At 30.2% G+C, this 16,195-nt stretch overlaps 1 protein-coding gene across 21 annotated transcripts in view; it reads right to left on the reverse strand.

The window, feature by feature from the left end:
• The window catches only part of LOC127729754 (filamin-A-like), a 78,575-nt gene that overhangs the window by 20,943 nt on the left and 41,437 nt on the right, over positions 1–16,195 (reverse strand). For 16 of the 21 annotated variants that reach the window (XM_052237639.1, XM_052237643.1, XM_052237661.1 and 13 more), the window contains 9 exons: positions 14,728–15,309; positions 12,521–12,694; positions 11,276–11,599; positions 10,905–11,078; positions 10,491–10,614; positions 10,108–10,261; positions 8,933–9,122; positions 8,126–8,373; positions 4,422–4,460 (listed from right to left, as the gene is read on the reverse strand). In XM_052237639.1, coding sequence (XP_052093599.1) covers positions 4,422–4,460; positions 8,126–8,373; positions 8,933–9,122; positions 10,108–10,261; positions 10,491–10,614; positions 10,905–11,078; positions 11,276–11,599; positions 12,521–12,694; positions 14,728–15,309 — 2,009 coding nt within the window. Of the gene's footprint in view, positions 1–4,421; positions 4,461–7,458; positions 7,477–8,125; positions 8,374–8,932; positions 9,123–10,107; positions 10,262–10,490; positions 10,615–10,904; positions 11,079–11,275; positions 11,600–12,520; positions 12,695–14,727; positions 15,310–16,195 lie in introns of all 21 variants that reach the window. The other 5 variants (XM_052237671.1, XM_052237766.1, XM_052237689.1 and 2 more) reach the window with 3 other exon arrangements.

The following is a 16,195-nucleotide window of genomic DNA, read 5'->3' on the forward strand; positions in this document are numbered from 1 at the left end:
CTTCATCAGATTTAAGGAACTTCATTAAGTTACTCTTTAGCCAGAAAACAAACAATATAAAAATCAGGAGATATGGTATGATTGCCAATGAGACAACTATCTTCCAAAGACAAAATGATTTAGATATTAGGGACTAAAGCCTTGGCAACAATGAGCAAAACACATACGGACTAATAGGCTATAAAAGACATGACAAAATGTCAAACAATTAGAAGGAGAATATATTGATTTAATCACCAGGAAAGAATAGTTCAAGAAAAGGCAAATTGTATGCACTGATAAAATACAAATCAAGTTATCCTTGATCCAGCCTACTGACCATACTCAGACTTGGTACAGAAGTTATATAAATTAGTAATTGTGGAACTTGATCCTGGTGGTAATTAGCTATATCCTCCTAACATTCCAAAATTAACTTCTTTTCTGATAAAAACACTTTGATATTGTATTTATAGCTATTGAAAATCTAAAATTAGACAAAGAAGTTTTTTCTTTACCAATATCATCCTGAACAAATCACGTTGATTGTGTGATGTATTGAATGGTCTTTAACCCTTGGCTTAATATAGATTCCGTAGAACATCCCACTGAATACAAAATCTTGGCATTAACCTTCGCTTAACATTCCAAGTAATGATAAACTGCATTTTAACATAATTAGTCAAATTGAAAAGTATGTTCTCTTTCTACTTTACGAGCAAGCAGTACTTAAAAACATTTAGATATCGCTTATTTGTTGCAAATATCCATAACATTTTTGTTCTTGAAAAGCATAAAAATTTACAGTATTTCAAGTCTCTAAAAGCTTTGAAATTCTATAGATTGTTTAATAGTCTTTATTTGCAAGTTTGTATGTAAAAGTTTTAATAAAAGCAAACCCTGAAACAAAACATATAGTGGTTTTATATTACATAACTTTTAAGCAAAACAATATAATACAAAGCTTGGGATAAGTTCCTAATTCAATACATCCCTTTATTTTTCTCTAAATCTACAGGTTACTTATCACTAAAAAATATCTATACCTCTCCATGATTTAATCAACATGGTCAGTTGGAGAGGAATGCCTGATAGATAGGGTTGTTATTGCTAATGCTTAATCACAATTTTTCATATTTCTAAATGATGGCCAATCTACCATGTCAGACATGTCAGATAAAGAGCAAGATAAGAATTTGGGGTTACAAGGTTACAGGTACATGTACCTAGTACCATTTTCAGGAGTAACATGACATTTACTTTTTCAAGTTTTAAGCATGACCAAGTAAAATAGTTGTCAGGGTGGTAAATTGAAGCAGTCTGGTCACTCTAGTAAGCTGTCAAAAAAACTGAAAGACAGACCATAGAAGTATATTAAACATTGTCACTGAACACTAACTTTGTAACAAGAACAGCTGCCTTCTCGATGGTGCCACTCAGTGGAGCAGAAAAAGTTTACAAATCTAAAGCACCTCAATTCACTGGTTTCTGTGGGGTTCAAGTTGCTTAACCTTTGTAATTTTCTGTATAGTGTTTTGTGGACTGTTGTGTTTTTTTAGACTTTTTCTTCTGATTATTATGCTGAATTTCTTTTTTTTTAACTTGTGATTGCTTCCTTGGTATGTTCTTACTTCTTTTAGTTTATTTCAGTACAATAAATGTATGACCAAGGGTGAAAAGATGTAACCCAGTTTTAAAATGTTCTTCTGATGTTCCCATTATCATTAGCTAAAAAGTTACATTGTTAACAATTTAAAGCCTATTATTTGAATCTAAGTTTACATCTAGTAATTAATGACAATAAAGCTGTAGGAACCAACACATTTAATTATTTGAAGTGAAGACAAAAAGTAGTTATATATTATAACCATAAGTTCATAATCATCAAAACATTCAATAAAAAAAAACTTTCTATAAAATTTATCTCTTCTTCATCTGATTTCGAAATTTTCTTACAATTTGTTTTCTAATTGGGTTGATGTAGCAAGTTTATGTAGGTTTCCTTAGAAAACTGTTCCAAAAAGAAAGCTAAATAATTGGAGAAAACCTTTATACTAGCTTTATCTGATTTACAAAGAATAAGTAAGGTTGTCTTAATTTATCACTCTGATAATGAATTGCATATTTAAAATTACAGGAAGCAACAAATTCTGCATCTGTTGATTGGTATATAGTAAAAATGATGTAAGATTTCCTGTTCATTCCTTTGTATAACACTTACTTAAAATGAAAGCATTCATTAAACAAATTTCTTCATTTATGAGTACTTTTAGAGAAAAGTGTAATTAAAGATCACATGCAATGGTTTTTGAACATGTAGACATTAATAACTTTTCAGAATGCATTATCTTCAACAAATAATCCATCAAATTGCATATTCATTGATTTACTAGCTAGATAAACAAACAATATGTTTAAAATCCTTAGATAAATGAAGATTATGTACATATCTCTTAACAATAATTTTGAAAACTTTATAGCAACTGAACTTTCATTTAGGATACATATATATTAATGGGTCTGCATTTTTTACAACACATGAAGATTAAACATAATCTGAAATCATTTGACAAATCAAAACAAATCAAACTTCTTACAAAAGATCAATTTCATTTATATTTATCTGAAAAACAAGTTGCATGAAACAAAAGGCTATCAAATTGTTTTTAATATATTAAAGACTGTAACCCATATTCAAATTTGTCCCTAATATAATGCTATAGTTTATATCATGGAAAGAATAAAAGTGTGGTCACCATAAAAACTAAGGGACATAACTGATATATATCAAAAGAAATCAGAAATATTTGTTAATAAGCACATTGCACTTAAAAGCTGTCTCTTAAAAAATACATAAGCATTTTTCTTTTGGCTCATCAAGTTTGTAAAGCTTGCATGTTAATGTTATGAATCAAAGTACTTATTCTTTTCTTTTTATTTTAAACAAAAACAGTTTCAACAAATGATCATATAAAATAAGGTGATCATGTGGTATGATTGCCAATCAGAAAACTACCCACAAGAGACCAAATAATGAGAATGTGAACAACTATAGGTCACCCACCCTACTTATATTTAATTATAAAAATATTAAAAATAAAGAGAACCTTACCTATTTGAAATGAAATCCTTTACATCAACTTTTAAACAATACAATCTCCAAAACCACACGAAAATTCACAATACAGATGTTACTGGGTATTTTTTTTTCAAAATTTGAGAAGATATAAATCAATATGATAGAAAGCTGACAACTGGTTTACTACAAAACCTATGCTGGCAGAAGCTAAGATAACTCTAGATATGCTCCTCAATCTATCTGTCTTATCTTTACATCAGTTTGTAGTAAATATATGCAAATATTGGTTTGTCTGGGGTTCTTAAGTTAATCACTTTGATTGTATTTAAAAGTAAATATTTAATGGATACTTGCATCTTATGCCATGTAACAATTTGAAAGTTGATGGAAGAGAAATTTATGAGGCATTTATATTTCTCTTGTTCTCTTAATTAACACAGATTGTTAAGGAATAAATAGAAGAGATGTTTATATTGATAAAATATATAGTTTTTCTTTAATGTCAAATAGGTAATTAAGACATTGTAAATAATATTTTAAGAAAGTGATGTTATTCTCCTAAATGATTCCTCATTTCATAAAATTAAAGCTCCATTCTGATTGGTCAGATTATTAAGTGGGGGTGGGACTTCAATGAACCTGAAATCGTTTAGCCATTTTTGTGCATCACTGATAGGTATCTTTCTATCTAGATGTCTGACTTCCTAGTTATCCTAAAAATAAACTTTAAATCAAATATATCTTAGCACAAAACATTAACAAGCAACAATTTGTATTTCAATATAATTATCACTTTCCATATCAATATTTTTTACATAATGGTTTATTAATTGTTTTCAAAGTTTATTTTATCAATCTATCCATAATATCAATTATCTTTAAAAGAAACATTGACATAAGCGGTTTCTTCAAAGAAGTAAAATAATGAGCATATTTATCACTTTATCATCAATAGCCAATATTGATAAAGTAGCCATTAAATTGTATAGGTTACATAATCTCATGCTTATATTGAAGGTATAATATACACTACTATTTTTAAACTAGAAAAAAAACTTCTTTTTTAAAGAAAATTTTAAATGTACAAAATGAAGAACAATTGTGAATTCATGCAGTCAAGATGATATGATCATTTCATACACTCTTTTAAGAAAAGGTTGAAATGTACTGGATAAAAATACCATAGAACATGAAAAATGTGATTTCATGCAAAGTCTAGATATGTTCTTTTTGAAAATATCTTTTTCATATCACAGTGATCAGTACTTCCATTCTATTGTTGATTATATAATATCATGTTTTTTTTAGAATTTTCATGCATATTGTATTCATTTTTTGTATTTTGAAAATAATTAATGCTTACCGTGGACCCGTTCCAGTCACATACTGGATAGGTTGTGACCTTTTTGTGAAAATTAAATACATTAATATAAATATGAAAAACTTTTCAAAACTGTCTAAGAAATTTGTGATTTGTGTCTAATATTAGATGTACACTGGCAATAGATTGATTGATAGTGGCTTGCTAAATGCCCTGTGGCAATTCACTGCCATTAGAAGCCACTGCAGAAGTTGTAGATGAAAATGTTAAGAGAATTGTCTGTTACAGAATGATATATTGATGAAATAATTCATTCGATGTTTTAAGTTAAGTTACATTGCATGTATATGTTATCTAGACATTTACTCATTAGAGAATAGGACTGTTCCCTGTAATGTTTGTCTCTTGGTTTTCTACACTCTCTGATAGTTTAATGTAAAATTTCAACTTTACACTTTTTTAAAGACCATGAATTAATATGTCCCTCAATTTAAATTCTTGCCATGAAATAACATTAAGCTTCCATTATTATTATATTTTTTAATTTACATTTTCCCCCTTAGTACCCTCATTGATTATCAATCATTCAATAATCAAAACTTTCTTGTACTTTTAAGATAACCAGTATTTTACTCAGGTGTTCATCCTGGAACTTGGCCCAATCATGCTATTGTACTTTTGAAAGATTTAGCTTACTTCAATGTTGATCCACATGCTTTTAATTTTATAGGAAACAGAATGACATCCAAGTGATGTACTTTTGTTAAGAATATGTATACATTATAGTTAACATATCAATAACAGCATCTGAATAGAACATTAATCTAAATTGCTTTGGAATGCTTTTCTGCAGATTCAAGTCCTTAAAAAGACACCAGAAAACTTCCATTTAAAGATACCTTAGAAGGAATATAACATTGAGAGGTCGAACAAAACAGTCTTCGTGTGCCTATTCTAGGAACAACTCTTAATAATTACATGTGGGCTAATTTCCAACATGCATTTGTTTTCATTGCATATCAAATGGTTTGTTTTCTAAAAAGTTAGTTAATGTAATCCTCCACTACTCTAAATCATACAAAAATTAGAAGATCTCACACAGGAAGAATTTAATAAGGCTTAATTTAATCTTATGCAAAAGTGCAAATTGCATGTTTGCAACTGTCTGGCTGTTTATATAACTTTTTTATGTCTTTTTTCACTACGAATCTCATTACACTGGATATTGCTGATTACCAGCTAAATACATTTCTATGGGAGGAAAGTTACTTTATCAAATGAATGACATTTTCATTAATATGTAATCTTCCGAAGCATCCCACAGCCTAATAACAGTCAATTTATATTTTTCAAGTATTCTTGTTTTTAATAAACCAATTAAAATCATCATAGGATAATAAACACAAACTTCATGAAGGAAGAAACATGAAGGATGAATGCTTCATACAACTTTCTATTCAGATAAACATTGTGAATTATTGTTTTCAAATGTTTGCTTATTAACATCTTATCAGTTTATCCAAATTTTCAACAGTGTTTTTGCAAGTGAATCACTGAAAACAATGCAGTTTGATTGATGTCAAATGTTTTGGCACTTACTGATGAAAATGTTGACTAATTTCTCATTTCAAACAACTCAACTGAAAGGAATCTACCAAGTTTTCAGTCAGACAAGTTACAGTAATTAGATAAAGAAATAATTAACAATAGGGAGAAGTGATAAAATTGTGGATAAAACCATCTGTATCTACTCTTTCTCTTTATAAACCAGCATAAACAAAAATACCACTTGTATTTACAGCCTACTCTGTATAAAGATCCAAAGATAATTCCACCTGTATCTACAGTACTTTGTATAAACATCAACAGAAAATTACTCCTGCAAATACAGTCTACTGTCAAAGACTACCACTTATAAGTCAATGCTTAGGGAGGGGGATGTTCTTGGCCTTGCTTTAGGATTTGAACTCTGGATCCTCAGCAACAGCCAAGATGAAGAACAATAATAAAAGCACCATTCTTTTGATACTTTTGTTATTTCCCAATATTCTACAGATTTTTTTGTCTTGTGTACACCCACCACTTTTGTTTCTTTTAAAATCTATATTAACTGACTCTAACAGACTTTAAAAAGCCAATATTCCCCCCTGCAAAATTTTGACTGAGTCTTTAACATTCATAGTAAAATTTACCTGTAGAAAAAACACTATCTCTTCTTACTATTAAAAAGCAAATCTTACAACCCCCCTCAAAAAAAAAAGGAGAGATCACTTGTTACCTAAGAAAAGCACATATAGTATTCCCACAAAATAACTATATATCAATGCAACATTTCTTTGATTGCATTCTTCATCTTAACTTATGCTGTTTGTCCTTTTAAAAGACATGCATCCACACCACTTACACCAAGAATTTAATTCAAACAAAATTTAATTTTAGCAGTGTCAAATAAAAAGGCAAAATATAATTCAATTTCAACCCCCCTACTTCAAGTTGAATGATAAGATTCCAGTTAATTATGAATTCTAGATATTACTATTATTCTGCATGCATTAAGCCACTTCACATAAACTCATGCCATAATCATGTTCATTAGACAAATTTCATGTACATCTCTTCATAATCTATCAAGTCTTTAAAGTTCCATTTACACCTCTCTTTGAAGTGAAATTTTCCACTGCATGTATGTGAATAAAATGGTAAGTCATCATTTTGTTACATATCAGTAATTGTATCAATATATACTCAGGCTATGATACAAGGGAAAACTTACATAATCACAAATAATATAAATAAAGAGGTTTGAACAACACACACTATAATGATAATTGAGTTGCTTGAATAAAAAATAATAAAACAAAAGATAAATGTTTTACTTGCAAGATAAGTTACAATCATTTTCACTGCATTATGTAGCAATGATTAGGGATTTAAAATAAATCATTTCTATAACATGCTGATTTTAGGGATTAAGCCTATTCGCTTTTATCTTTTTTCTTTCAAACATTAGTATCAGAATTAAGTGGAACGAACATCTAATTATACTAGGGCAAATCAAAACTGGCTGCATATTACTTACTGGACTGAAACCAGAGGTCTACAATTACCATACAATAAAGTTATGTTTAATTTTCATCCAAGGTTTATTGATATTATATTTTGTCAAATGCACGATTATTTTTTAGCAAGGTAAGTCGCTAAATCTTAAGTTTTATGGAACCATCCTTTTAGGGTTTTTCTTTTAGATATGGTATTGCCCATCCTGTTTTAACTTTTGGTTTTTGATAAGCTCTGAAGTATTTTTTAAACTTAATTATATATATCTTTTTGTTTTTAAGTTTAAAAGGCAACAGTGTATATTCTTATTTTAAAGAATAGACATTTATTTAACAAAAATCGAAATCATTTTTTATCCTTCAGTATTACTAGTTCTGATTTTAAAATATATCTGTGTGAAACAAAGACTATCAAGTGTCACTAAACAGGTCATAGCCTTAGTAATCTTTTTAAAATTAAAACAATTCATAAATTTTTCAACATTTGAGTCTTCTTTTTAAAAACTCTTTCATACTTAAAGTCATAGAAATATACAAATGATTTTAAAATCCTGTTATAATTTAAAATCAAAAAGAAACTGAATAAGGAAATATTTTATATTACACATATGTTGAAAATTTATGAATTGTTATACATAAAGACTTTTCTTTACCACCAAACAACATTTCATACAAAGCAAAGATACCAACCTGTATATCATATTCTCCACCAGGAACAGTCTGACCACCAAACTTAATACTGATTGTATAAGCGCCCTCTATCTGTGGTGTAAACAAGAGGCTGAATGTACCATCGGCATTTTCTACAATGTCAATATCAATGTCACTACCCTGTGGACTACGGATACGGCATGTCACTTTACCCTCTCCAGCTTGTGATGCATCAACACAAATGACGGTTTCCTTGTTGACTTGAACTGTTTTTTTCTCAAGACCTTCTACAATGCAAAGAAAAAGTCATACACATTATTTATTCATTAAATTCTTTAAATTTTAGGTCTGTTCAGACCATTAATCTTAAATGTCATTTATTTTTCTTATACTGAATATTCTATCCTAAAGAAATAATTGATTGTTGTTGTCTAATGTCCAGTGGCAGATATCTTATTCATAGTCAGGACAAGAACTTAACAATAAATCCAAAAGGTCAGATCTGCAAAGTGAGTAGACCTGGATAAGGGTAGAAAATTTAGAGTGCCACTGGATAGAGGATATGTTGGATAGGGACAGAAACTTTGCCTTGCAACATATTACCTGCAAGTCCTTGAAAAATTTGTTGCAATGGTTCTTAAGCATGGCACTCTCCTTTGACCAAGCATCAGATTCAATATACACTTTTCCATTGGGTGTGGCTGTGTATTTATATGCCCAACACAGCAAACAGGTGCCCCTCAACATTGCTGTTACTGGTGGAGATGGAAAGACTTGGTGACCATACTTGTATCCCTGTCAACTTTTAGGTTTATTTTAAAGGACTATACTACATTATCAGCTTACCTTTGATAACACATTTACTGGCATCTCCAGTAGGATGAGAGGTGACTTTGAATGGTGAGCAAGGTACATCCTTCCCAGCAAACTTGACTCTCAGTACATATGTACCTAAATCATCAGGTATGTACTGTACAGAAAATGTTCCATCTCCATTATCTGTTACCTTTGGTTTCATTAATGAACCATCAGGTCTCTAAAATAAAATAAAGTGATGTTAAATTTCTAGCAAATAAGGTCATTTTGTCATGCTTAACTAGTAACTTCTAGAATTTCTACATCCTGCTGGTTTTCAGATAGAATTGACATATTTGATGTTCTTACCATTAGACAACAAGCTGTTGGGTCCAAAAATAGTATAACAATTACTTATTGATTTTTTTTATTGAAAAGAAATGATTGAGGTTTTGAAAGAGAAAGAATATGATTCAGTGTATCTTTTTTTATTTCATTTCTGGTTTTTTTTTATGTCTTTTTCAGAGTGATGAAGTTTGGGATGTTTTCACAAATCATCACATACATATGAGTGTTGATTTAAGAATTATAAATATTTCCACCGACATCAATCAAAACACATACTTATAGAAGACTTGCTTGTCAATAGGAGAAAGATTTCACCAGAAACAATAATGATTGATGCAATCAAGTATAATCTGATAAGTAGTATATCTTATAAACAATAAACAATTTTTAACTGACTGATTAAAAGAAAGATTTTGAAATGGAACACCAATACATCAATTATGGATTACTTATCCAAATATCAATAGCCTTACTTATTAATCTATTGACCTAAGTCAACAATAGCAACAAGTAACAGATTCTTTCATTTTAGATATTTATATAATATTTTAACTTTCTTCATATATCAATTTGGTAAGAAAGATTTTTTATTATGATATTGAGTTTGAAAATGTATTTCTCTACATTCAAAAGAAAAATTATCTTTCAAAGTATACAGCCAGCTGATGATAATTCAGTTTCAATTTTTGTTTCAGAGCCAAGCCATGAAAATTACTGGAATAATCATAAATTTAACAGACTTTCATGAAACTTGTAAGCTATAAAATTAATAACATGTTGTAATTAAAGTTATGCATACAATTCTATTTTATTCCTCAGCAACATATTGTTATGATTATCAATGTGTTTGAACTAATTTGCATAAATATGTTATGTACCTGTACTAAAACATCAAGTGGAGCTATTCCAGCATTACGTGTGTCAATGGTGAAGGTAGCAGGCATACTGGCATGGACGTTCTTTCCAACACCTGGTCCAGAAACAAGAACTTTGCTGGCATCTGCTCCTGGGAACACTTCCATTGGGAATGGACTGTAAATTAATGACAATTATTATTAAATGTTAAATTCATACATAAAACTTGTCTTAAAATGGAAAAGTTAACTTTCAAATACACATATTAAAATAAAAAGTTAATGTTCATTAGAAAATATTTGAATAGAAAATATCAACTGATTTCTTAAAATTCACTCAAAGTTAAAACCCTGAGATTCCTTGTTAACTTTGAAATTCTTGCTACCCTGTTCTGGAAAATGCCTACCTTCCAGGTACTGGTTTTCCTGCATATTGAACATCAACTTTAGCTTTTCCTTCATCTTTTGGATAGTATGTAGCTTGGATTTCAGTTTCTGATACAGGAACTAAATCTACTGGGTTAGCCTTGCCTACAATCACAAACCAGGTAAATTGTGAAATTGTAAACCTAACAACTGATATGCTTTACTTGACAGGAAGATAGAAAATTGTCTAAAATCATTATATTATATTAAACAACTTATGTTTCTGAAACTTTTTCTTGTTTGTTTGTTATTTTTTAACATTCAATTCATAAAGCATGAATTAATATTACTCAAGGTGGGAATATATAAGTCAACACTTGTTACTGATGAATAAACAAAAAAAGTTGGAAAACAAAACAATTGTTGATATTCATATAAGTGTAAAATGTTTTTACCTGTAGCATCAACGTAGCTAACTTCTAATGGAGCTTCTCCAGCCTCAGCAGTGTTGACAGTGAATGTAGCAGGTGCTCCTGTACGAACACCCTTGGTCTTATCCAACCCTGGTCCATAACATCGAACTTTGTTGGGGTTAACATCATTCTTTACCTTTACATTGAATGGAGAACCTGCCATAGAAATCAATGCATTACTACTACAGAAAGAAAGATAACTCCAGGTAAAACAAGGGAGGCAACATCAAATATTTTAATAATTAACTAAACAAAAGTTGAATAAATCAATTCAAATATTAATTTCTTGTTTCAGGTAATTATTATTAATTTAAAATTAACAGACTAAGAAGTTATATGGCTTTTGTAATTACCTGGAATATCCTGTTCAGCAAATTTGATTGATACTGCATAATCTCCTGGTTTAACAGGAAGATAATCCACGGTACAAGTTCCATCGTGGTTGTCCTTACATCCAATCTGTGTCTCTGCTGGACCATCAATGGCCAATCCCAATCCACCTTGTCCGGCACCTTTGATGTCGACAGTGAATTCCTGTTTTTTATCGGTGATACCTCCTTCCAAACCTGGTCCATAGGCCCTAACACGGGTGGCATCACTACCTGGTGTGGCATTGACCTTGAGTGGACTTTGAGGAACAGGCATTTCATCATATGTAACATCAATTGCCATTGTTCCTATAATACAATAATTTGTTGTCAATCTATGAATCTATTCATTCCAAATAAAAGTTCTATCATTGAAAATGATCTGGAAACCAATCTTTTAATATAACTTTATATCAAAGTGCATTAAAAACATTTGGAAAATAAGCAGCCAAAAATAGGTGAAACGATATATATCATTCTCGTAACAAAGAGAAAACTTTTGGACTTGATATTTTTTTTAGATGATTTTGCTCCTCAAGTAACATTCTGAGAACTATTTTTTTCAGTATATTTTGTAAAACCAGTTTTTACTAATGTATAAGATAAATCTCTTGACTTGAATAAAATTATACCTCCTAAAATTTGATTTAAGCAATAAAATAGAAAAGTATTATTATCGATTATGGAATTTTTATTTAAATTGTCATCAAAGTTCTCTGTGGCAGATCTTTTTTGAAATATTTGTATAAATAAATGGGGAATGTGTCTATGGGACACAGATGATGCCCCGCTTGCATATAACGTTATAATGTACATAACTCAAGAACAGTAACAGTGATGCAACCCAAATTCGAAAAGGAAACTAATTTTGGAATGGAGGGGGCATAAAAAAGAAATTGCATTGCATATTCTTTATGGCCATATTATTTTCATAGGACATGGAATTTTTTTTGAAGGCCTTAGGTTTTTCCTTACTAGTCTGTGCACTCTGAGTTTTCAATAGTTTTTCATTTTAATGATGAGGCAAAACAAATAAATTCTATAATTAATAATAATTCCAAGACAAATTAGTACCTTGTTTATAATTTCCATACTTAAAGCAATGTAATTTCTAGCTTAGAACAGAAACAATAATTTGCTATGATTAAACTAGTAATTACTGTAAATGGTCAGATAATTTGGTATGGTTGAACTAGCTATTACAGTAAATGGTCATTATAAAATTATTACCTTCTTCCACAGGTGTATACAAAACACTGTAGGTTCCATCTTTCTTATTATCTACGTTAGTGTCATTCTTTACTCCTGAAGGATTGGTGACAACAGCTCTGACAGTGCCTGTACCATTGGGTGAGACAGACTTGGCATCTACTGTGAATTCTGTTGGTGAATCCAGGAACACTCCTGTAAAACACAACAAAATCGGAAATCACTAAATGCTTTTCATTTAAATCAATTATCTTTGTGGACAAAAACTAGGCAGACAATTAACCTCATCTTATTTTCAATTTACATGACAAATACTGCAGCTTATGTTCACCATTCCTGTTGAAAGTTAATGATAAGACTACAACACTAAATATGAATTTGTTTACCATGACTGGCCAAATATTCATAGAAATAATGGTCACTTTCCCTCTTCCATCTGTGTTCCTTAGGTTCCATTAAACAAAACTCTGGTATTAAATGTAATGCTGATAAATAATTATTTAAGACCCAAGTTAAAACCTTGTCTAGGAATAAATTCCATATAACTGACTTGTATTCTTGTTTATAAAGTTGTAAGTAAATTAGCACATAGGCTTGGAGCTATACGGCACATCAATTCACACTTATGACAATTATGATATATGGTAAAAAAAATGAAAGCTGATTCCATATGATTACTTCAGAAAGGTCACCTTCCCAATCCTGTTAAAAACACCATTATTATCAAACCTTTTCAAATCTAGAACATATCAAAATTTACATTTTTTCTATAAATCTTAACTTGGTGCTAATCTTATTTTTTCATTAAAATTTATTCATCTTAAGACTGTTTCTATGTCAAGTAAATAAAAGGAATATTTTAATTATACATAAAACTTGTAAGTTTACAATACTTAAAAATATGCTGTTATATAGTATTTTTGTAAATGCTACACAAAATACAAAAGCATTAACTATAATATTTTATTTGTGCATTAATGTAAATGAGCAAAAATGTCACCAGAAAAAGCATATTTTGTAATTATCATTCTTGGCTCGTTTAATGTAGGTTTGATCTCTCATTTAGGCAAGTTTTGGTTCATTTGATAAGGTTTGTATCATCAAGACATTTACATTGTCTGTCTTATTAATTTGTGATGGAAAATTTGAAGAATATTGTTTTAAAATCTAACTCATAATGTCTCATTTGACTTATTAGGTAAATTCAAGTAATCTAGTACAATTCTTATGTTCAGCCATCAGGACAAAACACAATTCATGTTTTTATGATCTTTTTGAAACATGGTTTGATACAACATGGTTATAGGAAAGGTGTCAATATAAAGTTTTGAAACAAAACAACTTGACTACTTTAAAAATATGTTGGAATCTAGGATATTAACTTCTAGTAATCATTAGGTTTGCCATAAAACATTTTTGAATTACTGGCCAACCAGCGACAGACATTACCGTTGTCAAAGGGAGATAAGAAGACTTTTCTCTCCACATGATATATGGATGTTGTCTATATAAAAAATGATTGTTTATTCTTATTGTATTTAACCTATAAAGAATTAAAAACACTTTTTTTTTTAATAATGTACATGATGTATAGGGTTAATGACTGTCATATTGATTATCTAGGTCTAAATCATCTGAAATTACTTGAAATCTAGAAAATTTCTATGTGTTATAATGTAAATTTCACTTAAACATGTAATGAACAGATACTATCTATGCATATATATCACACACAATTTTACAAGGATTTTAAATCAAACACAGAGTTAAGTATTCACTTATTTACAACATCAACAAAGCTAATATATTCATTAGTATAAATTTGAGCTGCAAATACACAAACATCAAGTTCAGTAGTCATATTCACACTAAACATTTCATCAAATAAACAAAAAAATATTAACAAATGCTAGGTCAACCTTCTGTAAAGTAATACCATGCAGACATCAAACATCAACAGGTTGGTTTTATATATTTCAATTCATTTGAACCCATTAATCTTCATGCTATTTGTCAGTCTGAAGTCAGAGATAAGCAAGTTCAATCATCAAACGAGCAGTAGCCTTAACCTAGAGAAAGCACAAGAAATCAGTTAGATACATTGTTATTCTATATAAATACAGCCCTGGTTATTGCATAATCACATGAAAGCAAGTAGTATCTTACAAGGGGAGATAACTCCATCATACATTGGTAAATATTCGTTCCATGCAAGTGCCATTCATTACCCGCTTTGTCAACTCCTGGTCCAAAGACTTTGACACCGCTCAGATCCTTGATTGGTTTTCCTGGTTCAATCTTTGGTTTGAATGGTGATCCAGGAATTTGAATTCCTCCATAAGTAACATCAATGTTGTAATTACCAGGTTTTTCAGGCATGTACGATACATCAACGGTACCATTGGGTTTCTCTGCGACATCAATCTGGCATTCCATAGGTCCATCAACATTGATTCCTAATTCCCCAGGAGAAGTGCATTCCCTTGTATCAATGGTAAAGGTTGCTGGAGTGAATGCTTTACCTCCTGTAAGACCAGGACCATAGGCTTTCACTTTGCCGGCTCCCTCAGGGACAACATCAACAGAGAATGGTGATTTAGGCACAGGGGAGCTTCCATAGGCAATATCTACTTTATGGGGTCCAAGTTCAAATGGAACAACTTGAGCAACATAACCCTCTGGTACCAACTTTACTGGAACCTCAACCTTCTTTTTACTGGGTGTTGTCATAGTAACCCTGGCAGGGCCATCAGATGGTCCAGCACTCTTTGTAAGAATGGCAACATCTCTTTGTTCACCAATCTTAATTGCTATGAAAGAGACAAAGCACATGTATCATGCTTTTTTCATAGGACAGACAATAGAAATAGGAAGCAAAATAAAATAAATTCAGAAAGAAAAGGAGTGAAGAAACATAAAAAAAAAAAAAGATAAAAAAAAAAAAAAGATTACCATACATTTATTTCAAAATATAAGTTTTATATAAATTGACATTAAAAGTATTACCTGCATATGAAAAACCAAACACATTTAACATATTTCAAATTTTATTAAAAGGAAAGGTCTGTACATTAAACATAGTGTGTGAACAAGAGACGTACACATTAAGACATCTCCAGCATGTACAATTCATCTCAATGGACACAAACCATGCAATAACACTTACAACGACACTTTATGAAGGATGATACATAAATTCAATTTTGTTTTTCAGCATTTCCTACAATTAAAGTGATGCACACAACTATGCCAAAATTTCAGTTATGTTGACATACAAATATTGGGGGTATTGGGAAATGTCTTCAAGCAAGTGGAACAAAGTACAACAGATTATCACTAAGTTGCATCATACTAAATCGTCCTGTATAAAACACTGTGAACAATAAACTGAGACCAATGACTACATAAAACCATGACTAAGATAATATAATATAGGAACACAAGTATTGATAAAGTAATCCAATATTAAGCAAAACTTTTAAAAGCCTAAATACAACCATAATTTCATTTGCTGTGCAAAAGTAGAACAAATTGTAAAATTCCATTTTAGATGTAAGACTGGTATTTGAAGTGCCCCAACATTCAAACAGCTGACAATTCAAGGTAAAAATCTATGTACATGTAATGTCAAATGAATAAATATTTCTTTATATGATACTAAAAATTCAAATGCACAAATGTACAGTTCCAATTTGA

Source organism: Mytilus californianus, unplaced genomic scaffold (assembly GCF_021869535.1).
Source record: "Mytilus californianus isolate M0D057914Y unplaced genomic scaffold, xbMytCali1.0.p SCAF_1, whole genome shotgun sequence".
In the NCBI taxonomy this organism is placed as follows: Eukaryota; Metazoa; Mollusca; class Bivalvia; order Mytilida; family Mytilidae; genus Mytilus; species Mytilus californianus.